Below are 25,211 nucleotides of genomic sequence, written 5' to 3'. Positions count from 1 at the left end.
TTTACAAAATTAAAACCATGCAAGCAAGCTAGAAATTCTAAGGAGTGCTCACGCGAGCAACTAACAAAACTTCGACAAAGTCTATGCCTTCCCCAATTCAACCTCTCATGTTCTCATCCCTGTAAGGAAAACAAATTCATAGAATGAGCTAAAAGCCCAGTGAGGTTTCAAGAAAATAGGCGAGTAAACTCGCATACATGATACTATTCACAGGATATCTGAAAACAAGTCACACTCAAGCAGACCGTAACATATGGTTTAGTAATCAGGTAGCCATGTAGATCATGTATTAATATATGATAAAAAACACATTTATGTCAAAAGGATATAGGTTGTTCTCAGGAGTAGATTCCACAGCTACTTGTTCGAGGTTCGTTGACTCTCCGTCAACCAGGAAATTATAATATCTGTAGATCACCACTAAACGTCAATCTTCATCCACCGATCATCTCCTTATCGGGCCTGAACATCAAAGAAATACCCAAGGTTCGTCGATCACCTCAACCAAGCCCTTGTCGGCTCAATTCGACCAACTAGCCCTGGGTTGGACTTATAGCCCCTGATATTTAGATATTCAAGATATGGCTTAGAGCCCCGAGTATTCAAGTATTCAGGAGTGGAGTCGTTGGCTGTTATCCAACGCTTACGCAGGTAATGATTGGAGATGTTAGTTGTCACTAAACCCTCTGTATTCAGAAATGTCACAAGTTCAAATCAGGAATTCCAGTCAGGAGTAAACAGGTTAGGAACTTCGTCATTTATCCAAGGTTACCCAACTTACTGGACCGCTCTGAAGCTGGTCTCAAACAAGAGGTCCAACAAGGGCTCAGTTCAGCCGTTACCGACCTACATTCAAGCATACACATAAGTAACCCAAATTTCCACTTACCCGACGTCTCGGATAAGGGTCCAAGCCCTAGTTCAACCGCTGCAAGAGGAATGCAGCCGGTCTGCAACCATGCACATAAACATGCAAGTCCGCACGGAGGATCAATTATTTCAAGTTCATAGAGGTCGAGTGCGAATAAGGATACACTCGCCTCGCCATGGCCAAGTCACAAGTAATGGCCAGCATGTCAAATTTTCAAGCATTTCAAGTATTTCAAGTCAAGATACAAGTCACATGCAAATCAAGTTACTTGTACATACATGAGTGCAATATCAAGTGTTTAGTCAAGTTAGGTCAAGTGCGATAAAGTACACACTGACCTATGAAATGTCAATCAAGTCTAGCAAATTTCTAGCAACAATGAGCATGGAACATGTAGTTGGAACACTCACCACGGCAACAAGCTCAAGTGTTTGCCTCAGGAGCACTTCCGGCCTCACCTTCAAGTCCTAAAATCACGTATGTAAAGTGCCATGAGACCCACTACTCCAAGCTATCATATTCAAAGGAAAACACTTCTAAACCAACCAAGTTATCTGAACTCCAATCATGAAACCAAGCTCAAAATGGTTCTACAACTCCAACTTGAAGTTGAAAATGAAAGCAAGAATAGCTTTTGAAAAACAGAATTTTCTCCAGTTTTGCGCGATGCTATTTGAAAAATCATATCTCAAGCTTCTTAAGTCCAAAATTTATAAACTTTATACCGTTGGAAAAATAGACTCAGAGGATTAACATTTCCTAGAAGACACATTTGTAAGATTCTATCCACAATTCAGTCAAATTCCAGTTTCAAATTGCTGCTTCATCCGGTAGAAAAACAGAACAGGTGTGGAAATTCAGTCAACTTTGGAAAATCACAGATATTTATAGGAATTAAGAAAAATTCTGAAATTTTCATGGTAGAAAGTACTCTAAATTTAGTTTCAAACTCAATAAATGAAACTCAATTTTGACTTTTCTACATGAAGTTATAACTAATTTTCCAAAGCTGCACAGAGTTTCCTGCGAAAATTTCCAGCAACAGAACAATGAAGAAAAACAAGGTAATGCACCTCTTTTGGTTATGATATTCACTCCAATTCAACACACCATAGTTGTTCAAGGTTTTAGCAAGTGAAATGAGCAAGATTGTGTCCAAAAGATTACCAAACTAAGGGTTTTAAGGCTAAAAGATAGCAGGGTACAAGGCTGCCCTGCCTACCAGAAATTTCAGCAATGGAACAAGCAAAATCATGAGGTTTCACCTTCCAAAATTCACAGCTTTTATTCAAGTTTAACACACTAAAGTCCAACCAATGTTTGGAATAAGTTTTGGCCAAAACTTATCATAAAAAGATCGGAGAAAAACAAGGTGAAAACATCACTATCCACTCGGCCACACAAGTAAAGTTACAGCCAGCAATTAGGAAAAGCTATCCATGGAACCCTCTCATTTCATCCAAAATTCCACACATAAGTATGGCTTAAAAGTTTACCAAGTACCTTAGGCAAATTTACCACAAAATCAGCCCACAATTAAAGGAAACCAAGATGATTCCCAATCGGATAGAATTTACCCTTGATTTCTTAACTTTCCTTTGCAAATTCAACACTTATATTCGCAGCAATCCAACCTCAATCACAACCACAAGTTATAGGCTATAAAGTACACTTGTTTAAGGCCACAAAAGCTACCCAAAATAGACCATTATCTAGCTCAAAGCCAACCATAACAAAACTGAAATTTTGAAACCCTAAGCTGAAATTTTGAACTACAAGCGGAAATTTTCTATAGGCAAGCCAAAATAACATATAAATGCTAGAAGATTCACATGACAAAGCTACTAGATCATTGCCAAATTCAAATCATCATATTAAAGCTGAAATTTTGCCGCCAAAGCTGAAATTTTTCAATCACAATTTAAACCATGAAATTTTCCATGTAAACTACCAAAATCAAGCCCTAACTCTACTCATATGCAAGTTATAAAAGAAAAGAGAATTTCTTGATAGAGTTACCTTGAAACCCTATGAAGATATGGAAATCAAGTGCTTCTTCCTCCCAAATCACTCCACCAAAGCACTTAATCCTCTTTAGATGTCACCTTTTATGGTTTAGATTGCAAGCTAAAGTTGAAAACCCCAAGGATTCAAGCAAGATTTGGTGATGGAAGATGAAGTTTTCTCTCTTTTTTTTCTTCCTTGCTCAAAGTCGGCCAAATGAGGAAGAAAGGTGATAGGATTTTGGCCAATTTTTTTGTTAATAAATGGTTAAGAAAGTCTTAGTCAAAGTCAAGGAACCATGGCCTTTATGACAAGTGGCTTTTCTATGGTTAATCCTCATCCTATTGTCTCCCAAATGCTATAATATCTAACCAACCTCTAATTATCTCTTATCATCTTATAAAATAATATCCCTTTGTACAAAACTCCTCCTAATCTGCAAAAAGTTATCGCACACACCTCACTAGCGGGTTCCACTTTCATAATGCACTACGAATTTAACATGCACTATCTTATACATGAAAAATAATTTAAAAACTTGACTCACTTATAAAAAATATATGAGAAATTAAGAAATAAAGTAAAGTAAAGAAAATGTACTCAAAGAAATAAGATAAAATAAAAATAATTTTTGGATCCTCACATAGACCCATTTGTGACATTGAATTTGTGACAACCACATAACAACGGAAAAAGTTGTCACTATGTCCATATAATAACGACTATTTGGTTTTCGGTAAGGACTTTTTGTTGTCACAAAAAGCTGATTTTCTTCTAGTGTACTAGATTAGATTCAGAATCTCCTCTGAAACTTTATTTATAACTTTAAAAATCAGGTCCCACACCTTTCCTTTTCATGTATTGCAGTTGCTAGCTAATAATGAGTACTATTACCAATTAGTGCAAGCAGGCTGGTTCAATATTTGGATTAAGATTCTTGGCAGATTCTTCGCTCAACTACCAAAGATTTGTACAGAATGACTGTAGATAATTAAAGGGCTAATGGATAAGTTCTTTTCTAATCCATGTAAGACTAGAAATAGATGAAGCCATGAAGGCAGACGAGTTTTCTAATTCAGATCTTTTCCAAGCAAAAGATATCTGAATAAGGGTGCACAAGCCTTTTCCGACAAGTTTGGGATCCTGATATCCCCTATAATACGGCGGTCATTGAAGTTGAGGATTCTTTCTTGATACATTACAAATATGTAACAGTATTTTAATCAGTCACCAGCAAAGCAAATCCCTGTGAAAGTCATATATCTTCAATCATCAAAGCTTGCAAGGATAAACCAGAATGATGAAATGCCTCCTAGCTACCTCTGTGTTCTGGAGTTGAAAACTTGCTATCCACTTAGTCAAACTCCTCCATTTGCCAACATTGGAGATTCTTTCTTTATTTTTTTCTTCAAAAGAATAGTATTGTAACAAAAATATCAGCAATGCAAATCCCAATGACGACCATATGTTTACAATCATGAAAGCACGCGAGAGTAAACCAGAATGATAACATGCCAAGGAGGCTACCTTTGTGTTCACTTAACCATACTCAATGTGTCAAATAGTCGAAATTAATCAAGGAATCATAGTTGGCAAAAAGAAGGAATACGCATACATCTACTCATTAGTGTAATTCCATGTCTCTTCACGAACCCTTTAATGCATATCTTAATCTGTTTTGCCTTGGCTTTTCTTGGAATAATAACAAGCTGAATATTACAGCAGCTAATACTCTTATCATGACCTTTTTTTTTTGTATGTGCCATAAATATTAATCCCATTGATAATGTTATAGTTTCATTTTTCTACGTCACAAATTAAAGACACAGTTTGAGAGTTAAGAACAAAATATTAGTAATCTATTCATTTTGTCATTAAAAAGTTAAATTTCATAAAAATTAATTCATTCCACACAATTCGATTTGAATGTTATGTTATAAATCCACCTAAAATCACCTCATATTGACTCAAGTATTCCTTTCCTCCATAAAATGTTTATTAATGCTGAGATAAAGGATAAAATTAACATGTAAAGCATAATGAAAATCACCAAGTATATAAAAGTTCGTTATGAATCATGGACAATATATAAATTCTGATCCTCTCAGGCATGAGATTTCTTAGGTTTTGTGTAACTTTGACTTGAGAATAATGTGCGCTCCTCGTTTCAGGCTTGTACATTTATTTTCAACTAACATCATTGTAAGTTGGAATTAGAATAACTCCATATCTCTTCACGCACAGATTAAGGCATATCTTAATCTGATTTTGCTAGGCTTTTCTTGAAATAACAAGAAGCTTTCAAGATTGCAACAGTTAATAATTTTGCCATGCCCTTTACTTAATTCGTTTTCTATGCAACAAACTTAATATTCCTTCCATTCCATTATTAATATCATATTACTTTTTTTATGTTTACTAGCAATAGACTTACTACTCCTTCCATTCCTTTGTTAACGTCATAAAACTTTTTTTAATGTCCCAAAATATAGTCTTAGCGTAAAAGCCAACATAGAATATTAATATTCAACTTATCTTATAATTAAAAGAGTAACTTGCACAAACACTAGTGCATTCCAAACAATTTTAATTAAAGCCTTATGTTATACATCCACCTAAAATCGCCTCATGTAAACACAATTATTATTTATCTCTATAAAAAAGTTTATTAGTGCCAAAATAAAGGATTAAATTAGTATACAAGACATATCGAAAATCACCAAGCATATAAAACTTCGTAATGGCCCCCGCGTGAATGGTCCAGCGGCAGCGCCTCTCACCAGTGAACCTTGAGGTCACAAGTTCGAGTCTCCGCTTCGCTAGATTCCTCCGCGCACTTAACGTGTTCGGGTCGGGTTGGGGCGTCGGGCCCAGACCGCAGAGAATTAGTCAAGCCCCATAAGGATTGAACCGCACACCCCTGTGTCGACAAAAAATATATATATATATATATATATATAACTTCATAATGAACCATGGCCAATATATAAATTCTGATTCTCTCTGGCACAAGATTTTGTAGATATTGTATAACTTTGACCTGTGAGTTGTGAATAATATATGCAGCACGATTCAGGCTTGAACAATGGTTTATAATTAACATCAATAATTTTAGCTGCAGCACAAGTCACTTGGATAACCGCTTTGCGCTAGTTCTCAACTTTGTGGCCATAAATACTGGAAATGTCCAAAGCATATGATGTAGGCAAGTAACTGATACGCATATAGTAGCAAAAGTTTAGGGTCTCTGATACAATAAATGGCTGCCAATTCTGGAAATGTATATCTGAGTATGGAAGAAGAACGCCGCTACGCCAGTAATAGCATACAGCCTGTGTCTTCTACTCCACAGTAAGTATTTAAACTTCTACAACTTGCACTTAATTTGTCTTTTCTAAACTACGTCTATATCAGTTTCATTCAGAACCTTATTACTTGTTACGTCAATATCAGTTTCATTCTCAAAGTTACTGATTGCTATCTTAATGATTCTGTTACAATTTTGCAGATCAGAACAGTGGACACCGGAGCAAAAGAAGCTAGAATCTTTCAGCCTAAGTGAAAGGCTAGGCTTGGACGAGTTTCTTTCCTTACATGTTAGTAGTCCTCTTTCCATTTCAGTTTATGCACCTTTTGTGTTCATTAGGCACAGTAGAATAGTAATTCTATTCTATAGAAAAAAATCTACTAACTCAAATGGTACATATAAGTCACAAGTTCCAAATGCTATAAAGAATAACAGCACAACTTATATACTTTGCTGTTTCCTTGACCTGAATTCAAGTTCACTTGATAACATGATGCAGGTCTGGCGTGCATCTGTAGGAGAACTTTTTGGAACAGCAGTTCTAGTCTTCTTGATTGATACCATAGTGATATCAACCCTTGACAGTGATGTCAAAATGCCAAACTTGATTATGTCAATTGTCCTTGCCATTATGATCACAATAGTACTGCTAGCTGTGCATCCAGTCTCTGGAGGCCACATAAACCCCATCGTCTCATTCTCTGCAGCATTAGTCGGCCTTATCTCAATGTCTCGTGCCATAATCTACATCATAGCACAATGCTTAGGTGCTGTGCTTGGAGCGCTAGCACTAAAAGCTGTGGTTAGCGGTAATATAGAAAGAACCTTCTCGCTTGGAGGTTGCACTCTCTCAATAGTCACACCAGGTCCGCAGGGATCACCTGTTACAATAGGCCTCGGGACTGCCCAGGCGTTTTGGCTTGAGGTCTTCTGCAGCTTCGTGTTCTTGTTTGCGTCACTTTGGATGGCGTATGATCATCGCCAGAAAAACTCTATCGGCCTGGTTCGGGTTTTAGCAATTGTTGGAACTGTTCTTGGTCTTCTTGTCTTCATATCAACATCGGTCACTGCTGCTAAGGGTTATGGCGGCGCAGGGATCAACCCTGCTAGGTGTTTTGGTCCAGCAGTTGTGAGAGGAGGCCATTTATGGGATGGCCACTGGGTGTTTTGGGCAGGGCCTGCTGTCGCTTGCGTTGCATTCTATGTTTATACGCAGATTATCCCCAATGATCATTTTCATGCACAGGAATTCAAACATGATTTCTTTGGAATCCTAAGGACTGTTAGTGGATATAATCATTGAATGATTTATTTGGACACAGAATTGGACCATCTTAATTTGATTTCGTTGTATGGTAAAAGTGTTTGTCAAGGAACAAACTTTTGTTTTCCTTTTCTGAAAGAGGCAAGCATAAACTGATGCGGGTCTTTTGGATACAAATTTATAAATACCAATTAATATAATTTGATTGTAAGGGGTTTAATTTATTCAAGAAGATATTTTAGTGGTTGTATTTTTTTGACATGATTACAAGAAATCTACAATGGATGAATCTATATGGATAAAAATTCAACAACATTGTAATTCGTTTCTTAGCCCATGTTTGGACTATAAGTTTTAGCAGAAAATTCTCCTTGACAGATCTTTCAATCACTTTTCTATCTCATGTATATTACATATTACATCGTTACTTGCAATCCAGACAAGGTCTTAGTACCAATTTCATCTATTTGATTTGAAATTTGAAGTTCAAATTCAACTCCCTAGCAGCTGCAAAGCTTAATTAACTAATTCCCAGAGTTTTTTTAAATGTTGTTTAGTTGTTTGTAATTAATTTACTTAGGCCCCTACGCTACTGTCTTCTGGGTTTAGAGGAAAATCAACAAGGGCCATTGGCCCGAAAATAGAATATTAGTTTGTTTTTTCCTTGTGGCAAGCAACTGTGTGGACCTTTAATATTTTTACTTCTAGTATTGACTATTGAATTAAGGGACTTATCTTACCCAAAAAAAATTAAGGGGCTTAACTAATCATATAAAAATATGTGTGAAAGAAAAGAACAATAAAGATTATTAATTTTTCAAACAATGAAAAAGGACAGACAATAGTAAACACCCAATAATAGTCAGTTAGTCACTATAGGCCCTAATTTTCTTAATCTTTTAAAATTAAGGTTTTTCTGACGAGTGTCCAATAGACACTTATTAACACACCTAACATTTACTTAACCTACCATATATATAAGCATATTCACAATTATTAACCTCTCTTGAATTTATATACTTTCCTTATTTAATTTTACCTACCCTCCCTTATATTTATTTATTTTCTCTAATCAATATTACATTTCTAAAAATATGGCACTTGAAATATATTTAACGAATGCCCTATGGGCACATGTAAGATAGACCTTAAAATTATTCCAAATAACTCTAATTAACATGGCGAATAAGAAACAATGCAAACAAGAAATTACCTAATAAAACATAGAACTTGACTCAAATAAAAAAACATTATTTAATGAGAAATACCTTGAATCTTATAAAAAAGAGTCTCCTTTAGGGTTGCCGTCTGCTGCCTAAGTTTCTTCGTCCTAGGGTTTCGCTTGTAGCATGGCAGCCATGCCTACCCTCCGGCTGATGCCTGGGGGGCAACCATCTTCGCTCTCTCCCACCTTTGCGAAGAAGTCTTTCTTTGCACTCTTCTCTCAGTCGGAACAGCCTCTGCTCAATGTCAAGGCTACGCTGTCCTCTCATAGGGGCGAGCCCGCTATATCCTTTGCACAGGACGATCTTGAAACTCTGTCCGCTCCATTTACGTTTGCTCTCGTCAACAAATTCTCCAAGGGAAGACCTAGCATGGAGGTTATACGAAAGTTTTTTCTGGCATTGGATCTCAAGGACACAGCGTCGGTAGGCTTACTTGACTCTAGACATGTTCTCATCCACTTGGGGAACGAGGTTGATTTCCTTAGGCTTTGGTCTCGTGGGATTTGGTATATTCATGAAGTCCCGTTGTGAGTGTTTAAATGGTCAGCCGCTTTCCATGTGGATCGTGAGCCTTCGGTGGTGCCGGTTTGGTTCCAATTGCCGAAATTGCCAATCCATCTATTTCACAAGGAGTGTCTCTTTCAGATTGTGAGCTGAATGGGTAAGGCTCTGTTCGTGGACTCTGCAACAGCTTTTGGAGTGCGCCCTAGTGTAGCTAGGGTGTGTGTGGAGATTGATTTGGGACAACCTCTCCCTTCGTGGATATGGATTAGTAATAGGGAGCATGGTGGCTTTTGGCAGCAACTTATCCCAGAACGTCTTCCCCAATACTGCGACCATTGCTTCAGGCAAGGCCATGACAGGGTTACATGCTTTGTTCTTCATCCTACTTTGAAGGTGGAGAAGAAGGGTGATGTTGTGCGTAGCTCACCTGTGCCTGTTGAGGGCGTCCCGCTGGTGTCTACCGCGAAGGGAAAGGAGACTGCCCAAGAGGACTCTTTGCAGCCTGTGGATGGGGATTCTCCTGTGGGTTGCGTAGGGGCAAGTGCTGGGGGGTTGCCGTAGTCAGTGTGCGGCAACAACAGGCTGGTTGGGTCAGTCCTTTGAGGGAGGAGGGGACGGCAACAGGGCAGCGAACAGCGCTGGAAGACTCTAGGGAGGGGTTGGCATTGCCGCAGGCTATGGGCTTGGGGAAAGAGCAGCAGCGGGTGCCTGCTGGAACCGGCGTGATGCTAGCGGCTGATGGAGCCAGCGAGGGAGGGGCGGCAGCAGGCCATGAGAGGCTGGTGCGGGATCCTTTGATTGCGCGCGGATGTCTTTCCAGTAGTTGCAGGTGCAACCATCTGTGGCTACTGGGTCGGTGGATGGAAGTGCTGTAGCAGTCCCTGGGGCAGCAGTTGAGGGAGAGGAGGAGATGGTTTCTACACGGCAGTTGGAGGAGGAGGATATCTCCATGGCTGAACAAAGGGCTGGCAGCTTATCGCCGCGGGGGCAACGAGTCCAACGGCAATGTGAGTCTAGCTCCTTGGTGATAGATATTTTTAACCTTGACCCAATAATTCAACAGGTTCAGGAGAAGGCTGATATTGGGAATGCTGTTAAGCTAGTTGATAAATCTAAGCGGAAGGGTGTTCGTTCTCGAGTTCCAACTGATCGTTCTTTATGCTCGAAGTCGAAGGTGTGCTCTAACTCCTTCTCTGCATTATCTGATGATTAATTTATTATTCTGGAATATTCGAGGTATCTCACGTACTCCAAATTTTCGTAGGTTAAAAAAGATCATTTTTGAGTTCTCGATTCAATTAGTGGCTATTTGTGAGCCTAAGACTTCGTCGTGTGACATCCGAATGATATGTGCCCGTCTCAAAATGGATGGTTGGATGGCTAATCAGAAGGGGTCTATCTGGGTGTTCTATCAAAATGGTTTCCAACGTGCTCATGTTGGGGAATCTCCTCAACACCTTTCCCTTAGAATCTCTACTCAGGTGCTGTCGGCTCCCGTTTATTTTTCATTCATCCATGCAAAGTGTACAGAGCAAGAGCGAGCCCCGTTGTAGTCAGCGTTGTTAGCGGATAAACCAAGGGATGATCCATGGTTGGTGGTGGGGGACTTTAATACCATTGTTAGTGCGGAAGAGAAGAGGGGTGGGCTGCCTTTTCGGATTGATGAAGGAGTGGAACTAAGATCATTTATGTCCAGGGCTGGAGTATTTGATGCAGGATTCTCAGGGTCATGTTTTACATGGTATAACAATAGAGGTGGTCGAGCTCGAATCAAACTAGATGGACTACTATGTAGCTTTTGGAATCAAACTAGACGGACTGCTATGTAGTCCGACTGTGACTCTAATAGGGATGAATTTTGGAGTTTGACACCTAGGCAAAGAGCCATCGGATCATGCCCCCCTCCTTTTATCAGCTTCAACTAGACTTGATAACAAGCCTAGACCTTTTCGGTTCTTAAACGTTTGGACTTCGAAAGCAGAATTGTTGGATGTCATTAGGATGAGTTGGTCAAGATGTTGCCTGGGGCGCTCGTTGCAGCGGTTGGTAGCCAAATTACGGCTCATTAAACATGCAATCCAACTTTGGTCGCGGGAGTATTTTGGCAATATATTTTGTAGACACCAAAATTTTGACAAATTTTAATGTTTTCTTGAATTTTTTTCTATTTAATGAGTTATTTATTTTCTTGTATTGTAATTTACAATTTTTTATTATATTTACAGGTTTGATTTAAAATTTTTAAAAAAATAATAAAAATCATTTAAAAAAAAAAGTGGTGGTGGCATCATGATGACCACCATCATCATGGTGCCGCCAACATCATGATGATTTCTTTCTTTTTCTTTCTTTGACTAAAGAATCCGAAGAAGGCAACGGATGGATTAAGAGAAAAGAAGAAAAAATTGCCCAAGAAGTCCCTGGCTCCTCTCGGTCTCGACTCTCTCAACTCTCTCAATTTTCTCGACTAAGTTCAACAGAAGAAGAAGAAAATTTGCAAAGGAAGTCTCTGGAGGTCCCAACGGACAAAACAGGGAAGAAAAAAAAACTCTCTCAACTTCTCTCTCTGGACTCTCTCGGACAAAGGCAGGAGGAAGAAAAGTCCCTGGGCTCTCTCGGCTATCTCTCGAGCTTTGGAGAAGAAAGGGAAGAAAAAAAATCTCTCGGCTCTCTCTCTCAGATTCTCCCTCTCATTTTTAGCAAATAAAACACTCACTCTCAGGTTTTCTCTTGGACAGGGCAAGGCCAATAAAAATGGTTGAAGGCTCAAAATTTCATCAAATTCTCAGGAAAAGGAATTAATGCTATCATAGAGGTATCTCCTTTCATTTATATTTTTATTTTTTTTAATTATATTGTAAGCATATTTAGTTGCTAATTTGTGTTTTCTATTGCTTTTTATTATTATTATTATTATTATTATTATTATTGTCATTTTTAGGGGGCTTGTTTTGATTTAATGTTGCAATATTTGGTGTTGTTTTTATTTATTTCAATTTATAGTTATGTTGTGAAAATCACAAGGATTGTTGTAGTATAAATTTTATGATTTTTGGTGAAGATTTGGGTGTTTTTAAAAAATAAAAATCACGGCTATAATTTGGCAATTTCGCCACTTTTGATTCATTTTTTGTAAAAAGTAATTCCGAAAATGGAATCTACGCAAAAAATCGAGTGGGGTGTATGTTCTGATGAAATTTTGTGACCGAAAAATTTGCCGGTGGTGGCGCCGCCAGAGGCCGCCATGGCCACCAGCTGTGAAGAGTTTCAGATTGTGAGGAAGAAGAAAGCTTCTTCGTACAGGCCTCATGTTCCAAAATTGCATTTTGCCCCTTCAAATTTTTAATTAATTTCACTATAGCCTAAACACTTTTGCAATTGATTCCATTTCGCACTTTTAAATTTTAATCATTTTTTATTTTTCTTAAGTACTTTTTGGTAGATTGATTTTGGATTTTAGATCATAATTGTGGTTTAAGAATTTTAGTTGATTTGTTTATCTTGTTGGGTTTAGTATTATGGTTTAGGTTTTTGGGTAATAATATTTGGTTGGGTTTGTCAAAGTGGGTTTGGTTTATTTGTTTTGGGTTTTGACTTGGGCTTTGGTTACTTTTTTTTGGGTTTTAAGTATGGGCTTGGGAGTTGAAGCCCATGCATTTTGGTTGGGTTGTTTGACAAAAATAATAGGCTAGCCCGTCCCTTATTCTTGAAGCTTTCAGGTGGGCTTAAGGCATCCGGGCCCAAAGAAGTCTTGAAAATAGCCCAAAGGCTCGTTTGGCCAGGGAATCTGATAACGAAATTGCACTTTATCTCCTGATCTTTGGAGTAATTTCACTTAAGCCCAGAATATTTTAAATTTCTTTCACTTAAGTTCTTAAATTAATTGCGCTTTGGTCCTTGAGCTTTATCTTTCATTTAATTTTGACCCCTAATCTTTGGAAATTGGCATTTTTACCCCTCAAAAAAATTTTGCAATTCAGTCCCTAGTGAATTTTGATTCTTTTTATTATGTTTGTTTCTTTTCTTTAATAGCTAATTATATTACTTTTGAATATATTTAACATGTGATTTTTTTAGATGTTTTTAAATTTCTTTACGTTTGACATGTTAGTGTGAATTTAGTACTTTTATTATTATTGTTTTTTCAATTAAATTGATGACATGATTCTTTTGTTCATTGTGAGTATAAATAGGACAATTTGACTCCATTTAGTCACTACATCAAGGGAGGTATTTTCTTGTGCCATTTTAAATCTTCCTATGTGCTTATATGTGATTTTATGTGTACAATTGCATGTTTTTGAATGGTTTTATTTATTTTATTTAGTTATTCACTTTATTTGTTTTTAATTTTGTATATTTACTTTAATTTAAATTTTGATTATTTGAGAGGCATTTAAATGCCAAATTGTAATAGTTAAGTTATTATTTTATTTCATTCTTTACCCCTTTAGATTGTAATTAGGGTTCCCGAATGTAATAGTTAAATCTCTATTTGCTTTTATTCGCTTGTGTGTTTGCATGCTTGTGTGTTATATGTTTTACCCGCTTTCCTTAGGATTTTTGCATCTAGATATTATGCCTACGTGTTATGTGCTATTTGCTTTTATGTGTTATTTGTTTTAATTTATGCCTTATTTGTTTTACTATATATTATTAATGCATGACGTCACCACACTAGTCCAACGCTAGTTGTGGCCCTTTTTCCGTTTCTCACTAGTCCAACGCTAGTGGGAACTTATAAAAATGGGTTAGTCCAACGTAAGACCCTTAGATTATTCGTGCATTAGATTCATTTTGTATGACATTCATATATTTCATGCATATTTTTATTTTAGGATCTTTTCTCATTTGCATGATATTTTCTATTATATTATCCTCTATCCCATACCCTCTATATGTGTTAATCATATCATTTAGAATTGCATTTCATTTAAGAATTTGTAAAATAAGTTAGTGCATTTGCTTGTTCATATTAGGAGAATTATTCTTTGAACATGGATATGGATGATTATAACTCTTTAGTTTAAATATCCCATTAATCTTTGTATAAGAGAATTATGTCGTTAGTTTTTGTTTCCCGTACCCATTATGTTGCATTTTCTTTTTCTTTGGTCACTTATACCTATGTATATAACTTAATTTTCTTTTATTTTATTTTCTTTTAATTTCATAATTTGCATACGCATGGCACCTTCAAGGAATTATTTTGCCTTTCGCAATTAATGTGATTGGTACCAATTAAACCCTTGAATGGACATTTTGTCCCTCTCAATATTTTTATTTGCATCAATGTAGGAAACATTCAAATGTGATAAATTTAAGGGTTAGATTAAGAAAATTTTGACTAAACCACGCAACTAGCTTAGACTAGGTTGAAAAGATGCCTTAAGTTTGAGATAATCGAACATTTGCCTTCCCTTTCTTCAACCGTGACTCCCGAACTCATTTTCTCTATTTTCAAAGACCTGAAATTGTCGAAAAGAATTTTATTTTATTTTATTTAAAAATATTTTTGGGTGACTTGGTACACCAAAACTCAATACCAAGTGGCGACTCCTTTTTTTTTTTCTTAAAAACTCTTTTTAGACTAAATTTTGGACCCAAACTGTCGCATTCTTTAAAGTCCCATTTTAGGTCCTTTTTTCACTAATATCACATCTTTTATAATCATCCTTCTTTTTTCCGTCGCGAAAAAATAGGGCGCAACATATTCGATGCAGTGAAGCAGGTAGAAGAGGCAGTAATGGTGGCAAAGGCTATATTTGATAGTGACCCGTCACAACAGCAATGGTTAGCACTCTAAGAAGTAAAGGCAGTAATGAGGCACTCACTGGTCAAGAAAGAAGCATATTGGAGGCAAAAGACAAGAATCAAATGGCTTTAGGACAGGGATAAGAACTCGAGGTTCTTTCACGCGGTCATGGCAGAGACACGAGCTAAATCAGTTATATACCAGATTAGGAGTAGAAAGGGGGTATGGTTGACTGATGAAGCTCAGATTTCAGCGGAGGCAGTGGATTATTTCTCATCTTTATTCTCAGCTAAACCTTGTACGGGGTTGTAAGAGCCCGGTGCAACCCAATGAGTACAAACAAATTCACAATGATGCACAAAGATATATCAAATTTAAGCACAATAAAGAAAACTTAATTAAAGAGAAAAGATAAGAAATGCAAACCAAATATCAAACCAATAGCCTCTTCAATTGATGGCGATGCTAACCAAGATGTACAAGTGAAGGCTCACTCCTTCCTCACCCCAAATACTCTTTGGTTGAGCCAAGGAGTTTTACAACTATTCTAGTTAAGCCTCAACAACCTACACTTGAAAGATCACTCACCCAATTAAGAACTATTTTATACAAATGAGGCAACCTTCACCAAGGTTTTACCACTCCAAGTGATAGGTTCACCTTCACCAAGGTTTTCACTTGAGCAAGCTCACAACCCAACTTTCCCAACCCCTTGTACAACCAACAAAGAATCTTTCTACTCAAAAATCTCACTTGTAAGCTTGTATTTTGTGTTGGCAAAAGTCTCTAGTCTTCTTGTGCTTTGGGGTTTTTATAGAAGGTGAGAAATGGCTCCAAAAGACTCTCCAACGGTCAAATATTAATTGCTGTCAAAACTAGCCGTTGGCCTGTCGGACGTCCGACAGGTGCCTGTCAGACGTCCGAACCACCTGTCGGACGTCCGAACCCTGCGTCCGAACGTAGGCAGAGAGTCATCAAATCTTTGCGAAATTTCTCGGACGTCCGATGCGATCGATGTGCGTCCGAGGCGTGCGTCCGATCCTTCCGGACGTCCGATGCTTCCTCACGAGCGTCCGACAGAGTTTCCTTCTTGATGTTCTTCATCCTTTCGGACGTCCGATAGCGTCCGACATGAGTGCCCTGTTTTTGCTTCTTCTTTTATGCCACAAGAATATGTTCTAACAAATTACTCACATAAAAACATTAGCCCAAATCTACATTTTGGTTTGTTAATCATCAAAACCAAGGATTGATCGACCAAGGTCAACAATCTCCCCCTTTTTGATGATGACAAACAAAATGAAGATTTCTTTTATCAAATAAGTTCAAATAAAGCTCCCCCTTAGAAAGTGCCAACATACAAAGAAATTTCAATAAATCCTACTCCCCCTTTTGGCATCAATCAAAAACAAACTCCCCCTTTATTTTTCAAATCAAGACCATATTGAATATCAAAATTTTCAATTGTACTTACAACCATATAGCACTTCTTGGATCAAATCATCATGATGTACCTAAATATGAGAAATTTCATTTGGTACCCTTTCTTTATAGGGTCCTTGGGAGTTAATACGACATGATCTAGCAATCCACATGAATTTCATGCCTTTTCTCATATTTTTCTTTACATAGCAATCATTTTGCATATGTCCAAATTTGCAACAAAAGTTACACATGATAGAAGTATTTTGCACATAGGTGGATTTAATGCAATTAATTTTCTTACTTCTTATCATAGCAAACTTATTTGTGCCTTGAAAAGATTTGCTTTCTTTTGTTTGAGAAAACTTTTATTTTTCATTTTGGAGAAACTCGTTCAAGTCATTAATTCTTTTCTTTAACACATTTTGTTCCTCCAACATTTTTTCATAAAACTTTGTTTTCTCTTCTAACTTCCTTTTCAAATTATTTTTGCAATCAAAAACACTTTTTTGATTTTTTAAATCATCATTTTCCATTCTCAAACATTTGTTTTCTTGAAACAGTTTGGAGTTTTCTTCCAACAAATCATTTATTTTTGTTTTTAAATCTTTATTTTTAGCATAAGATTTTCTCAAACTTTTATGCATTTTAATCATAAGAATTTTCACATCATCATCTTCATTATCTTCATCACAAGAAGAGTGATAAGAACTTACCTCATCTTCTCCAACGGCCATTAGTGCCATTTGGGCCAACTCTTCTTTTTCTCTTTTTGAATTGCATTCATCCCATGTAATTTTGCAATCTCCTCTTGAACATCTCTTGTAGAAGATCTTCTTGAAACTTTTGATGTGAGGAGTTATATCATTGTCCACTTCCATGATTTCATTACCCATGAAGGATGGGTTATCCCCCACTTGAGATGCTTTAAAAGTTATGCCTCTCTTATACATTCTTGCATTTTCTTCCTCTTGCACTTTGAATTCCAGCTTTAATTCATAAGAGGTTAGGGTATCCACAAGAGATTCAATGGACATAGAATTTAAATCCTTTGCCTCTTCTATAGCATTTATTTTGTTTTCCCATTCTTTTGGCAAGGCATTCAAAATCTTTCTATTTTTCTCACCCAAAGAATATTCTTTTCCAAGCAATTTAAGATCTTCAATAATGTCACAAAATCTACTACACATCTTATCAACATTTTCAAGAGGATGCATTTTGAAAAATTCATATTGAGAAACAAGTAAAGATTTCTTTTGTTCTTTAATATCTTGATTACCTTCATGAAATACACACAATTTATCCCAAATATCTTTAGCTGATTTACAACCTTTAATCCTACTAGATTCATTTACATCTAATGCATTGTACAATATACACATGGCCTTGGCATTCAAAGAAAGGTATCTCTTGTCTTTTTCATTCAATTCTTGTCTAGTCTTTAATCTACTCAAATTGGTGATAGAGTCAACTATTCTAGCTTCATAAGGACCATCTTCTACCACATACCATAATTCAATGTAAACAGATTGTAAGAAAATCATCATTCTTTGTTTCCACATGCTAAAATGAGAACCATTAAACATAGGTGGTCTATCAATAGATTGCCCTTCTAAAAAAGAAACTTTTATGGTTGCCATGATCTTTACTCTAAGCGGTTAAGCTTGATCAAAAGAGACCAAGCTCTGATACCAATTGTAAGAGCCCGGTGCAACCCAATGAGTACAAACAAATTCACAATGATGCACAAAGATATATCAAATTTAAGCACAATAAAGAAAACTTAATTAAAGAGAAAAGATAAGAAATGCAAACCAAATATCAAACCAATAGCCTCTTCAATTGATGGCGATGCTAACCAAGATGTACAAGTGAAGGCTCACTCCTTCCTCACCCCAAATACTCTTTGGTTGAGCCAAGGAGTTTTACAACTATTCTAGTTAACCCTCAACAACCTACACTTGAAAGATCACTCACCCAATTAAGAACTATTTGATACAAATGAGGCAACCTTCACCAAGGTTTTACCACTCCAAGTGATAGGTTCACCTTCACCAAGGTTTTCACTTGAGCAAGCTCACAACCCAACTTTCCCAACCCCTTGTACAACCAACAAAGAATCTTTCTACTCAAAAATCTCACTTGTAAGCTTGTATTTTGTGTTGGCAAAAGTCTCTAGTCTTCTTGTGCTTTGGGGTTTTTATAGAAGGTGAGAAATGGCTCCAAAAGACTCTCCAACGGTCAAATATTAATTGCTGTCAAAACTAGCCGTTGGCCTGTCGGATGTCCGACAGGTGCCTGTCAGACGTCCGAACCACCTGTCGGACGTCCGAACCCTGCGTCCGAACGTAGGCAGAGAGTCATCAAATCTTTGCGAAATTTCTCGGACGTCCGATGCGATCGATGTGCGTCCGAGGCGTGCGTCCGATCCTTCCGGACGTCCGATGCTTCCTCACGAGCGTCCGACAGAGTTTCCTTCTTGATGTTCTTCATCCTTTCGGACGTCCGATAGCGTCCGACATGAGTGCCCTATTTTTGCTTTTTCTTTTATGCCACAAGAATATGTTCTAACAAATTACTCACATAAAAACATTAGCCCAAATCTACATTTTGGTTTGTTAATCATCAAAACCAAGGATTGATCGACCAAGATCAACAGGGGTCATGGAGCACTTTGGAGATCATTTCCGGTATTATTTCAAGGGAGCAAAACGCTGAGTTGGTGTGCCTTGCCTCGATGGAGGAGATAAAAGAGGTTGTATTTGCAATGGATGGGGAAAGTGTGGTGGGCCCTAATGGATTCACAAATAAGTTCTTTACCTTTGCATGGGATATGGTGAGCCATGATGTTTTTGAAGCTGTGGTTAGCTTTTTCTATGGTCATGAACTGCCGAGGAGCATTGCTTCGACATTGATTGTATTGCTTCCGAAGGTGTCATCACCCCAAGACTTTAGTCAGTTTCGACCCACAAGTCTTTGCAACTTTGTCAACGAAGTTATCTCAAAAATCCTGGCAGCTCAATTGGCAAAGGTGCTGCTAAGTATTATCTTTCCTCAGCAAAGTGGCTTTGTTAAGGGCAGACAAATTTTTGATAATTTTCTATTGGCCCAGGAGTTGGTGTCTGATATTCACCGGAATAATAGAGGGGGAAATGTAGTCTTGAAGCTCGACATGGCCAAAACCTACGATAGAATCTCTTGGCCATTTTTGCTCCAGGTGTTACGGAGGTTTGGGTTTGGTGAGGTCTGGATTGATATTATATGGAGACTTATTTTGAATGTGTGGTTCTCAGTAATAGTTAATGGAGCGTCTCAGGGATTCTTCAAGTCTAGTTGTGGATTGAGACAGCAAGATCCGATTTCACTGGTGCTCTTTGTGATTAGTACAGAAGTCCTCTCTCATCTGCTGAACACTTTGAGTAGCTATCGGGGTTTAACACCTTTTAGAGTTTCGCTGGGTTGCCTGCCTGTTACTCATCTAACCTACGCAGATGATATTATCATCTTCTCTAGTGGTTTGCCGCGATCTGTGCGGTTGGCGATGAAGGCTCTGGACGCTTATGTTTCAGTGTTAGGCCAAAAAGTGAACCAGCAAAAGAGTTGTGTCTTGGCTCATGTCAATTTTCCTAGGATCAGGAAACGGTCTATTGCGGAGATGACTGGGTTTCAGTCGAAGAAGTTTCCAGTTAAATATCTGGATTGTCTTTTATATGCAGGGCAGCGGAAGAGATGCTACTTTGCAGGGGTTTGTGACTTGGTCACGAGTAAAGTGTTGTCATGGAAAGGGAGGCTACTCTCGCATGGTGGTAAATTAGCTCTAATCAAGAGCGTGCTCTCCTCTATGCCTATTCACACATTCACTGCATCAACCCCCTCCCAAGTTGATATTCAGCGTGATGGAGAGCATTTTTGTTGATTTTCTATGGAGCTCCTTAGAGGCTGGGCCACGCTTCCATTGGATCAAGTGGGACCAATTGTGCAACTCGTATGACAGGAGGTGCTGGTTTGAGATCCCTAAAGCACGTGTTTGATGCCTTCTCCATGAGACTATGGTGGCACTTCTGGTTGCGGCAATCGTTGTGGGCTGAGTTCACACACCGTAAATATTGCCCCAACCTTCATCCTTGCTTTATTGATACTACCCTCCGGGGACTCTTGGACTTGGAAGAGAATGGTGGCTATCCAGGGTGTAGCGGAGCAACACATCCACTGGGTTTTGGCTAGGGGTAGTTTGAGCTTCAGGCATGATAATTGGTTGGGGACGTTATGTTGTCATGTGGATACTTTTCAGGAGTGTGCAGTTTCCGTTTTTGTTGAACAGAGTTGTTGGAATGTACAACGGTTAAGCATGGTAGCGCCTAGCAGATAGGTGGAGAGGATTTTGGGAGTCGTGCCACCTTCGCTGGACAAAGTGGATACCATGGTTTGGGCTCCTATTACCTCCGGTGCCTTCTCATTAGCATCAGCCTACCGGATCGCTCGAAAGGGTGGAAACAGCTCTTGGCTCTACTCGCTGCTTTGGCTTCAAGGGCTGCTGATAAAGATTTCTTTTTTCATGTTAAGGTTGATAGGATCCCGTTTGCCGGTGATGGACAGGTTGCATAAACTTGGTATGCTCGGCCGCTCTCGTTGTTTTTGTTGTCTACATCCTTGTCAAGAGTCTACTAATCATATTTTCTGTACCGGGGTGGCGGCAAAGAGGATTTGGGGCTACTTTGAATGTGTGATTGGAGGGTTTCGGGATTCCCCTTCGGCACGCCACAAGTTGGTTAGCTAGTGGTTGAAGCCTACTTGGAACCTGTATCTCCAGTATCTGTTCTGTTTATTGTCGTCTTTAATTTATTGGAACTTGTGGAAGATGCAGAACTCGTTTGTCTTTGATGGCCATCTACGGCCCGTGGTTCATGTTTGTGCGGCAATTTGACATTTTTCTCCTTAAGTTTAAAGGCTTCATTACTTCTGGTCAGGATTGGCCGGGTTTTTACGGTATGGTAGCTGGTCAGCATAGGGTTTCCAGGACCTTGGTGGTTCGGTGGAGCTGCCCAGGCCACCAAGTGGTCAAGCTGAACTCGAATGGCTGCTCTCGGGGAAACCCGGGAGTGAGTAGAGGTGGGGGTGCTTCGGTGCTCGGAAGGAAGGTTTCTTTTGGGGTACTCGTGCTTCTTTGGGGAGATGACCAGTTTGCAGGCTGAATTGAAGGCATTGATCTTTGGTGTTGGGTTGGATATTGCTCATGGGTATTCTGATTTACACTTGGAATCTGACTCTTTGGTTCTGGTTTAAATCATTCAAGGGAAGACTCGACGAGCTCTATCAAGTATCACATAAAAAATTAAAAAAAATTATATATCAAATATATCAAGCTGCTTGAGTATCAAATTTCTGAGCTCGAGTTCAACTCGATAGCTCTAACGAGCAGCTCGAGATCGAGCTCGAGCTCGATGAAGCGAATTCGAGCTCGAGCTTCTGATCGAGTACATATCGAGCTCGAGTCGAGTAGCTTGAATCAGCTCCACCCCTAAACTGGATGCACGTTGCAGCAAGTGATGTGAATGCTGTGCTAGCTTTAAGGGTTGTAATACAAATTGTTACTAACTAGGTACCAAATGGTCTCCTTAACAGGATTGTCAATAGGACTGGACTTGACTTCAGCCCAGGTCCAAGAAACTCAGGCTAGCCTTCTTAAGCAAATGGAAAATTTGGAAGCGTAGTTTGAATGGAAAACTTTTATGAATGATTTCTTCAACATGACCCCTGCGTGAGGATGCCACGAACAAATCGATGACTCGAAAGACAAGAGATTTCCCTCAATTTTATTGGAATTTTCAATGAAGTAGTGTAAAAGTTTATGATAGACCCCCAAAGAAATTTTAGGGTATACCATATATAGCTTGCATTAGTTTTTCCAAAACAATAAGAAAAAATAATGCAAAAATTTTTAAAAATTAAAAAAAAAAAAAAAAAAAAAAAACAACGTCGAACTTTGCGTTAGGCTATGAGTCAAATCCAATATAAACTATGGGCATGCCGCAATGAATGAAGTCTTCTAAACAGAAGCTTCAACTTGTCCGATTACGCGCTCTCTGTCTTGCGTAATTTCTTACAACCTTTCACGCACTCCATCTTTGTCCAAAAAAAAGCTTCCACAACTCAGTTCTATATCAATGGGCTTGGCTTCCAACCTGATATTACCTTAATCTATATTCTATATAACGTATATAACAAAGTATATGGTTTTTTTCTTCACATTCTTCTTCATCATAGTGATGTTAAAAGATACACATGTATTTTATTAATTATACTGATATTTTTAAACTTACCATTGTTTGAGTACTTTGTGCTACCTGGAGTAGTTTTTATATTTAAAAAAAAAACTGATCTGAGTTAATTTTTTGAATTCAGGCCTGGGTCATTTAAAGCCCCAAGTTTAACACATGAACGGGGCCAATCTTGGGCCATAATACTGTAAGCCCAAATAGTCAAGTCTGGGCTGAAAAATGAAGTATGATATTGTGCTCTATCCTGGATTTAGAAAAATCCTTGCCCAAAAGCTCAAAGTTGACAAACCTGCTCCTTACTTTTTGATTGAATTTTGTCGTCCCGGAGTTTGGCCCTTTCATTTGTGATCGGCTTTACCCTTTTTTTTTTTAAAAAAAAAAAACTTCAATTTGAAATTGAATAAAATTAGAGACATGATTAGGACAAGAGAGAAAAGTTACATAAATAGTGCAAAAAGCTTATCCATTTTTAACATGACAAAACTTTTGGAATGTCCAAAATATTTTTTAAAAATATGTCACGTGAGTGCATGATTGTACAAAAACAGAACAATTGAATATCTAAAATTGTGCTAAAACAAAACTTGTGGTAGTCAAACTGTATCCCTGAACAACGCGAGTAAGACTACAAAATCTCTTTATGACAGATTAGGGATTGAGATTTGTGAAATAGAGGGTGTATGAAAAAGAAAAAATATTGTTTGGTGGGTTTAGGATAGAAAAGAAAACTAAAGAAATGTAAAGTTATGAAACAAAATTTAGGGGGAAGGTAGAGAGAGATTTTGAGAATGTTTGAGAGCATAGAAGGAATTAAAATGATTTTGGATATATATGTCAATAAAATTTTATTTAATAATTTTGTAAGGATAAAATGGCAATTTGAAAAAAAAAAATTGCAAGCTTGCGTCAGTTTTCCTTTGCATTCCCCCCATTTTTAGTCGAAAAAATTTTACGCTGTAGTAGCACTTGGGATCTTTCAAAATCAATTCGTTTCTTTTCTTTTTTGTCTCACTTTAAAGTCCCAAACATAAGACAACTCAACTTTCTCTTCCTTTCTCTTCATTTCCAGTGAAATCTCAAGTCCCAAATGCACTATTAATCTTATCTGTAGTTCCTTGTTGCTACAAGTCCTTTCCCAAGTGCCACTCAATAGCAAAGCCAGAGCTCAGAAAGCCGAAAAAGTCCTTGGACATTTCAAAAAAGACCGCCAATACTCAGATATTTTATATGTATCAAAAATTTACAAAAAAAAAAAAAAAGACACCTCCATTACTCTCAGTTAACGGAAAGGTGGCTTTCTATCTCAAATCCTTAAAGCAGAGGTTGATGAAAGGATGGCTTTCTATCTCAAGTTCTTGGAGCAAAGGAACCTGAAAGATGATTGCCACATGCCCAAGGAACGAATATTGGATATATGTAGATTGATCACAATTGTTTGGATCGTTAGTTTCCGCAAAAAAAATTTTATATTTTCCGTAAATACATTTCTCAATTACTATTTGACTTTACATGTATCAAATTGTTATAGTACATTTTTTTACAAAAACTCTTAAATATAGCAATCCAAACAGATACCAAGGCTAACTTGCTAAAACTAGGGGAATATAGTGTTGATGCAGCCATTTAAGCATAGTTATTAAATTTGATCCGGTCCGGCGGCAATCCGGTGAACCGGCCATGAAATCGGATCAATTTTGTAATTGGATCGTTCGTGCAAGAAAATCGTTGGCTTTTTAACGGACCGGCGAACCAGACGATTTTTTAAGGAACCCGATTTTTGATCGGTTGAACCGGACGATTTTCTAAGAACCCGATTTTTGCTTTAAAATGTTTAGAAAATGTTGCAACGACTGATTCGAACCTCATACCTCATATATAGAGGCTAAGCACACTCACCACTAGCCCAGCAACTCATTTGGTGGTTATATGCCCCTTCTATATTGTATATTAGAATTTTATTCTTATTTTGTTTGGAATCTTTTAATAAAATTTTATTATTCCCTAAATTCTATAAATTATGAAATGGATTTAAAAAATAATATATTACAAAATTCATTTTAAAGACAAATATTATTCTTAATAACCTTTTGCACTTAAAATTCGTAAATAAACTAGATAATTACACTTCGATAAAATTTTATACTTGAAGTTTGGTGGATTACTAATTAAATTTAGATTTTGTTAATTCTTATAAGAATTAATGATTTTATAATAAATTGGACTAACTGAGTATTTACTATAACATAGTTTATTATAGTTTCAACCATATAAAAAATTATAAATCATAATATTTAAATATATGTAGTAACCCACCGGTTGAACCACTCATCCACCGGTTGAACCAGTAACCCGTTGACCCACCTCTTTCATCGGATCCCTCTCCGGGCCGGGTTTAATAACCATGCATTTAAGAATACCTTTAGGATGTGGTAACCGAGTAGCCCAAGTAAAATACCATTATTATTAATGGATAAAAAAATACCTTTATACATTGTTTGTGTGGGCCGCTAAAATGCGAGGAGAGCAAAGTGCTACCACTGAGTACTGACCTACACATTTGGTTTTTTGCCGTTGCTGAGC

The 25,211-nt window shown here is 37.7% G+C and overlaps 1 protein-coding gene and 1 long non-coding RNA gene across 2 annotated transcripts; both read left to right on the top strand.

Annotated features, from left to right (window-relative positions):
* The first annotated feature begins 6,086 nt into the window (after positions 1–6,086).
* Positions 6,087–7,506, top strand: LOC113705771 (uncharacterized). The gene is made up of 3 exons (XM_027227680.2): positions 6,087–6,226; positions 6,384–6,471; positions 6,682–7,506. Exons 1-3 carry the CDS (start codon positions 6,135–6,137, stop codon positions 7,483–7,485), a joined length of 984 nt encoding a protein of 327 aa, XP_027083481.1. The 5' UTR covers positions 6,087–6,134; the 3' UTR covers positions 7,486–7,506.
* A 4,048-nt stretch (positions 7,507–11,554) lies between these two features.
* LOC140013805 (uncharacterized) lies at positions 11,555–15,399 on the top strand. Its single transcript, XR_011820623.1, has 3 exons — positions 11,555–11,991; positions 13,370–13,406; positions 14,879–15,399. It is a non-coding gene; the product is annotated as an uncharacterized lncRNA (long non-coding RNA).
* Positions 15,400–25,211: the final 9,812 nt, after the last annotated feature.

Source organism: Coffea arabica, chromosome 8c, assembly GCF_036785885.1.
Source record: "Coffea arabica cultivar ET-39 chromosome 8c, Coffea Arabica ET-39 HiFi, whole genome shotgun sequence".
NCBI classification, from domain to species: Eukaryota; Viridiplantae; Streptophyta; class Magnoliopsida; order Gentianales; family Rubiaceae; genus Coffea; species Coffea arabica.
Note: the sequence above shows the minus strand (reverse complement) of the source record. Positions and strands in the feature narration are given on the sequence as shown.